Consider the following 7,500-nt stretch of genomic DNA (forward strand, 5'->3'; position numbering starts at 1 on the left):
AGGGGTGTGGCAGGCAGGTGGCGGGCGGGTCAAAACCTGTTTTTAGTCGTGGAATTGAAATCTCTTTAGCGCGCTGGATGCGTCTCGTCGAATCCGGATCCGCTTTTGTGACAACCAACTCCCGCAAACATTCGACAAGTTGTGGGCACCGTCCACCAGGGGTTCTCACGGCTCCCACACACACGCGCAGTCCAGCCACCACTTACTTACCTGGCGAGCTGCCGGGTGTTGTGCTGATGCTACGGTAGTCGCCACGGCTATCGCCACGGGATGGCTGGGTGAAGCCACGTGTGCCCGTGGCCATGACCTCAACGGCGGCAACGCCACTGCCGACGGCAAGGCTCGCTCGTGGCCTGCGCCCCTGCAGCTGCAAGGCACAGGAAGGCGGGAATAAGCGCGTAACAGGACACGTGTGCACATACCCACCTACCCCTGTCACCGCCACCTACCGCGTGTGACGCCCGTCAAAGACGAGCCCGGCTCCTGCTGTAGCGCCGCCAGCTTGGTGAGCTGGTTGGCGGTGCTTCGTTGCCGACCACGCCAGCAGCCGCAGCGCCGCGGTTCACACTTCCCCAACTCCGAATCAAGCACCGGCCTAATCTGTGCCTCATAGCACTTCCCATGCACCACGGCACTGGGAGCTAGCCCCCTGCTCGTCGATCGCGGCAGGAGGGAAGAACTGGCCGAACTTTGCAACCGAAGTCGTCCGAATGCCGGGTCCATTGGCCTGGCCTCACACAGCTCACACCATAAAATAAATAGGACACGTTCCTCGATCGTGATGCGCTCGGAGCGTTGGCATGGTTCAGTGATTCCCGCCTAAACTTGCGACTGGCCGCATAACGCCTCCGTGCCACTGTTATGGGTGCCTTATATGTATATAATAAGCTTGGCACTACAGTTTAGGCTTTGGGCCATGGACTCACGACCCCCGGCCACGAATCCTGGAGTTGCACCTGGGTGTGCGATGGGACAGTGGCTCTTCCGCCCGCTTTCATTTATTTACAAGCGGTACCACCTGCTGTTTGGAGCCAACACAGCGACCAAACTTGGACGTGCATCTTGTTGGCAGGGCATGTATCTTCGGGGAGCGGCAAGAAACAGGCCCCAACGCAGGCCCTCGGGCGAGAAAGAGTGGGCATTTCCCGGGATGCATTCTTGACGCGTGGGGCTGCTTACCAGGGGAGCATACGGTCCCCGAATCCCGCCAACTCCCCCTTCCCGGCATACCCCTGAAAGATGCAAGCCCTGTTGTTATTTTGTTATCGATGCCCCGTGGACAAGAAAGGTGGGGGGGGGCTGAGCCCACGCCACGTCTCCAGTCGGAGGCCGCAAGCGTCTACCTCATCTACCTGACATTGCCGCATTGCGTGTGGCCGGCGGCTCTTGTCAAAGTTAGTTGCTGTACAATAAATACCATAACCAGCAGGGCCTCCTCAGATAACCATACCGTTTCCACCCACCGGCAGTTCACGCACGTTCTGAACCTGCCAACCCCCTGTTACTGACAATGCTCTAAGAACCCCTCAGTCCCCTCTCTGTGAACGTCGCATGGGCACGCATGCAGCCGCCTTCATCCCCCTGCACCCCCCGCATCCATTGCGTGTCTTCTCCTAGCTCAATGCGCACTGCTGCCGATTGCATATACACACCATCCGCCACACACAGCCCCACACCTCCATAGGCAGTCCCCGCCCGGCGACGGGGAATACCGTCAGTCCCGGGACGGTGGGTGCGCGTTACTTGCCACTTGCACACGCACTTGCCCACCCGCTGCACTGCCTTTTCTGCACGTGCCCGGCAATGCATTCTTGTACTCCCGCTGTGGGAGAAAACCACGTTCCCATCGACATATCCCCTGGAGAGGGATGACATCTTGAGAGGAGCAGGAGTAGTGCCGCGTGTACTTTGCACGTGCGGCGTGCGGCGCGGTACCTTTCGCAACTACCAACGACCTAACTAACACACCTGGATCACAAACGGGCTTTCGCGCAACTGCCAACGAACAGGGGTGGCACGTGGCGTGACGGTTGGCGCTCAGCGCGACTGGGAGCTGGTAGTTAAGAGGGGGCGCGTGTGGGAAGCTGCTGTGGAGTACGGCGGAGCTCGGCGGGGGTGGCGGTTGGCGCGCAGTGCGAGTGGGAGTGCGTAGTTGGACAGCGAGGCGAGTGGGAAGCTGCAACAGAGTATGGCGGAGCTCGGCGGAGGCTGGCGGTTGGCGCGCAGTGCGAGTGGGAGTGCATAGTCGTGCGCGTGTCGTTGGGGAAGCTGTGTGTGAGCTGCGTGTGAACTCAGAGAGAAGCATGGGGCTGACCCCTGTCCATGGGCTGCCTCTAAGCGCACACGGTTTCACACGGTTGACACGGGTACCTCCGCGGGGCGGCGCCCCCTGGCGCCGCCCCGCGTGTGAGTTCGTGTGAGGATGCGGATGACTGCGACCTAGATGCGGGGGAAACATGTCCGGTTGCGCGACGCGCAAAGCGCGCCGTGGCGGAGCGTTTCCCTCCCCAGGCTGGTGGCGATTGCATCAGAGCGCACACGGTTTCACACGGCTGCCAAAGGGACGGTCGCTGCTGGGGCGGCGGCAGGGGGCTGAAGAGAAGGAACTAGCTGGAGTGCATGAGAGTCGCTGGTGTGCACGCGCGGGCGGGGCGCAGGGGAACTCGGCGGAAACTCGGCGGAAACTGGTGGGGAATTCGTGCAAAACTCGCGTGAAACTCGGGCGAAATTCCAGCAAAACTTGGGAGTTGCACCAGGCTGCGAGAGCGTAAAAATAATTGCAGAATTTGATATATGTTGCGAGATATATAAACATGGATGCATCAGGTTACTTTCATCGCCTTGCGCAGCGCGCGATAGGCGTCCTCATGCAGCTGGTTCGCAGGCAGCCATTCCGCTGTAGGGAACCCTTTGACTTTTACTAAAAGCTGTAGATTGCCACCAACATACTTGTCGAGAAGTGTGTTTCGCCATGCACCTGCTCGCGCCTGCCCAATTCCTGTTGCCGCCGCGCTTGCCCCCGCAGGCTTCTTCGCGGGCGCTGGCGCGGCGGATGGCTCTTGTGCTTCAATTGCGCGCGTGGCCTGCTGCTGAGTGGTCGCAAGAGCGCGAGCAACGCGCCGCACCTGGCGCTGCTCCTGCGCGGCCTCTGCCTGCCGCTTGGCCCCACCCGCCACCCTGTCCGTCACCTCACCACGCACCAACTGCATCTCTGACGGACGGTACAGGCGCCGCTTGCCCTCCACAGCGAACCTATAGCCCTTCTGCCGAGTCACGGTGTAAAAATGTCCTGTGAATAGGTGGCCTTCTCCTTGTCGAACAGCCCCGTGCCCTCCAGCAATCGTACGCGGTCACCAGGCTTGAACCCACTCACCACGCGCGTGTTCTTAGCATGCTGCCCCTTGTGCAGCGACAGCATGAAACCCACACCTGCGAATGCCTCATCAGAGGGCGGAACCCCACCACCACGCTAAGAAAGTAGCAGTTTTTGGCCCTGGGTGCCGTGGAAAGGCACCGGCGCCCGCTTTTAGCATATCCCCCGGATCACCCCTGTATCTATGATACAAACTATGTTGGCGGCAAACACCCCGGGGAACTATAGCGCGAATTCTCGGGGACTTGCTGAGCCATGCCTGTCGCCGCGCCTGAATGCCGAGGCGCCCCGAGTTGCTCTGGCCCCGCGCCTAGCCCGATGAGCGTCGGGCTTGGGGAAGGTGTTGGGCTGGGGACTGCTTTGGTTCTGTGGCAAGGGAGCCTGTGGTGTGCGTAGATGGTGCGGAATCCCTACACGCGTGCCGGGCCCTAGGCCTGTCCCAAGCCCAGACAGAGCTCGTGTGTCGGCGATGGGGTAGAAGCCGCGGCCCCGCCGCATGCCCATTGTATGCAGAGTATGTCGCTATCTATGTCGCGGCCCCCCATGATTCTTCAGGGGCTCAGCCCATTTTTCAGCTATACAAAGCTGACACCCCCTTGTTTCTGGGGGGCAAGCCCCCCACACCCCCCAAAACTTTGCTAAACCCTGAGCTTTACGGGCCCAGCCGTTTGCTCAGGAAACGGCCAAAGTGGCACTTTTTTGCTCAGGATAAATAAGATAAGAACCCGTGGATTCTCCTTGGTCTGCTGAGTGCTGCGTGCTGTTGTACAGGTCAAACACCTTGAGCAGGAGGTGCGCTATCCCGCATGCACGTGTCTATGTAGCCTGATGTAGCCCTCAGCGAGTAGCTGGGTAGAAACTCGATCAAAATTCACTGAAACTCAGTCAAAACTGACAACATACTCTCACTGACATGGGCTATGATGTGCAGGCCGGGGACCTGGTAGCGACCCTGCATGAAAAGCAAGCCACGCACGCGCGCTGCACAGCTGGTACCAGCTGGTACCTGCAACACATGTAAGCGGGGAAGAGCATGAGTAATGTCTTAAAAAGCGTGCTTTTCCCCAGTGCTACCTCCAGGGTGGTCTGGCATTCCTGACACGGGCTGTTTCAGAGCCGCTCAGCCTCTGGAGGGATCTGCACAGGCCTCTGGAGGGCTCTGGAGGGCTCAGTAGGGCTCAGTAGGGCTCTGGAGGGCTCTAAAGGGCTCTGGAGGGCTCAGGAGGGCTCTGGAGGGCTCAGGAGGGCTCTGAAGGGCTCTAAGGCGCTCTGAAGGGCTCTGCCAGGGGGGGGGGGGGAAACAAATCCCATACACTATGCCCCGAAACCGCCCGGGACCCCCTGACCGACAAAACCGTCCCGTAGAGGGGTTTATACCCCTCCATTTATTGTAAAAGTGGTGCCAATCGACTCCTCTCATCGAGATTTGTCTTGTCATACCGTTTCTGCACTTAGGCGGTGACTTTGACAGGTCCGGGATTCCATCCATCGAAATCCCTCAACCCGAGGATGTGCCCCGATTGCTTTTCACGCTATCCAATGAAATCGTTAAGACGCCCATCAGTAAACCATCTGTACCCAATCCTAAGATCCTAAGACCGTTGCGGCAGGTAACATGACCCAGGGTCCCAACAAAGTTGGCGCCTGAATCCCGCGCCTTTCGCCCCGCGAGGAATTGCAACTTATATATCGCAGAGCTAAAGGCTCACAGCCGCACAGAGAGCCCGCGAAACGGCGCCCCTCAGGAAAGACGACTAAAATGCATGTCGTCGCGCACAACGTAGTGTCCCTGCAAATGCTTACGATGCGGCAAAATGTTCATAACGCTCAGTTCAGCTCTTGTCGGGGGCTAACGAGCTGAACCTGCCTTCATCGCGCCCTCAGTAACGCCACATCGCATTTTCTTGCCGCGGCGCCATAGACACCGTGATATAATTCACAATGTCTTTAAGTACATACAAACGTTATAACAACAATTCGTGCACGATAACGAGCACAGCTGCTTCAAGTCGCTCCCTAACGCAGGTCGCTCCCCGCTGTGGCAACGCCATAGGCCTCGCGGGCCGCGCCTAAATGACTTTGACATATATGAGGCACTGCTTGACATGGCAGAGCTCCAAATCCGTGCGATGCACCTTGCGCGTTCCTGGGCATGGCATTGTTGCGCCGTTGCCCAGGAACGCGCAAGGTTCCCTGCACAACTTTTCCGACATGCTCTGACAACTCCCTTCTGCAAGTTCGACCACACAAAATCCTGCAGCCAACTCGGCGCAACAGCTGCGTACAACCGGCGCCACCTCCAGCCCTGCTGGGCCAGACTTACTTGCCTGCTGCTCGTGCTTTACACTTCAACTCTTGCATTATTCTGTTCCGTTCTCGGCCTTGCCCTCCACTCCCGCCTGCCTTCTCGCCTGCCGCGCATCCCGGCGTGCCAACCGCCCGTTGCCCGCCATGCTCACATCGACCCCCTCCCCTCCCCTCCCCTCCCCTCCCCTCCCCCTCTCCCTCCCCCTCCCCTCCCTCCCCTCCCCGCCCTCCTCGCTCTATTGCATTGGGTTCGCTTTAGCTTGGGCTGGTATCTCACTCCCCTCCGCCCCTCCCCCTCCCTTCCCCTCCCCCTCTCCGCCCGCCCCCCCACTCGCCTGTGAGCGCCTCGTACTTGATGGGGTCGATGTGTTTGATGCAGAACAGCACCAGGTCCGTGTGCGGCAGGACCACGTCCCAGTTGCCGGCCTTGGTGCCCTGGCCCGTGGTGTCCACAGTGGTGTTCAGGCCCAGCGCGTGAACCTCCTGGGGGTTGCAAGGATTGGTACAGAGAAGTGTAGCGAGGGGGTGGGAAGAGGGAGAGGGAGAGGATAATTACACTTGGTAGTGGCGAAGCCACTGATGGGAGAGGTGTGTTGGGTTTTGGGTGAGTGGATGGGCGGGTGGGGGGTTGGGGGTGGAGGGTTGGATGTATGTGTGTTTTGGGCGTGTGGGTGTATGAGGAAGGGCGTGGTTAGTGGTGGTTAGTGGTGGTTAGGGTTAGGGCCAGGAGGGGGTCGTAATCAACGCCAGGGGGACTGAGGTAGGTGGTGATGTGGGGCTGGTCGGTGGGGCGGGGGCATGGGAGGTGGCGTTGGGGTGTCGTGGGTGTTTGGCGGCGTGGGCACCGGGCTAGGGTTGCACCGTTGCGTGGCGTGTGGCCGTACAGGCCTGCGCGCGAGGCACTGCGCCACTTGCGCCCGCACGACAGCACCCGCCCACTCACACCCGCGTACTCGTACACGCCCACCGCACCCGCACCGGCACCCGTCCGGCACCCAGACAGCTTGCGGCGCGCTGCGTGGTGGACCCGCACCTCCGCACCTACCGCCCACCCGCCGCCATACTCCGTGCTCTGGTTCAGAGCCTTGGTTAGTTTGGGATTGGTTCCGACTTGCACCATCTTGGTTTGGTTTACATTGGGCAGGTATCTACAACCCCCAAACCCAACCCCAGCGTCATCTTAGATAATCATGGATGTAACCCCACCCCACCTTCTTAGATAATCATGAATTTAACCCCACCCCACCCCACCTGGAACACGGTGGACACAAAGTGTGGCTGCAGCATGGCCTCGCCGCCGCTGATGGTGATGCCGCCGCGTGGCTTGAGGTAGTTGCGGACCTAGGAGTGAAGGGGGGATCACATGCATGATTGGGTAAGGAAATGGAAGAGGGTAGGTGGGGAGGGGTCGCAGGCGAGGGGCGGGGCGAGGTGTGGCGTGAGTGGCCATAGACAGTGGTTGTGATGGGCGAGTCACGCCGGCGCAGTGCCGGGCAGTGACTGGCGGCAGGCCTAACACGACGCACACGGGCGCCACCGACTGTGTCCACTCGTTCCCGCAATATGCTAGTCCGCTCCCCCCCCCCGGCCGAAGGGCCCGGCCCCCATCCGCCCTCCCTCCTCAATACCGCGTTCTCTCTGCCCAAGCCCCCATCCGCCCTCTCTCCCCAACCTTTTACTGGTTTCTCACCAGACATGGTAAGCATCCCCCCCCCCCACTAACCCTCCTCCCCCGCTCCCCTCATCCTATTTATCTCCGCCGTGATTCCCCCTCCTTCCATCTTCTTGATCTTCCCCGCCTTCCCCCCTCAGCCTCTTTA

The 7,500-nt window shown here is 60.1% G+C and overlaps 1 protein-coding gene across 1 annotated transcript in view; it reads right to left on the reverse strand.

The window, feature by feature from the left end:
• Positions 1-4,753: 4,753 nt before the first annotated feature.
• The window catches only part of CHLRE_05g234636v5 (uncharacterized protein), a 3,866-nt gene continuing 1,119 nt past the window's right edge, over positions 4,754-7,500 (reverse strand). Inside the window, exons 3-4 of the mRNA XM_043062204.1 lie at positions 6,932-7,021; positions 4,754-6,163 (exon numbers count right to left, since the gene is read on the reverse strand). Coding sequence (XP_042924768.1) covers positions 5,954-6,163; positions 6,932-7,021 — 300 coding nt within the window. The 3' untranslated portion in view covers positions 4,754-5,953. The remainder of the gene's footprint in view (positions 6,164-6,931; positions 7,022-7,500) is intronic.

This window comes from Chlamydomonas reinhardtii, chromosome 5 (assembly GCF_000002595.2).
Source record: "Chlamydomonas reinhardtii strain CC-503 cw92 mt+ chromosome 5, whole genome shotgun sequence".
NCBI classification, from domain to species: Eukaryota; Viridiplantae; Chlorophyta; class Chlorophyceae; order Chlamydomonadales; family Chlamydomonadaceae; genus Chlamydomonas; species Chlamydomonas reinhardtii.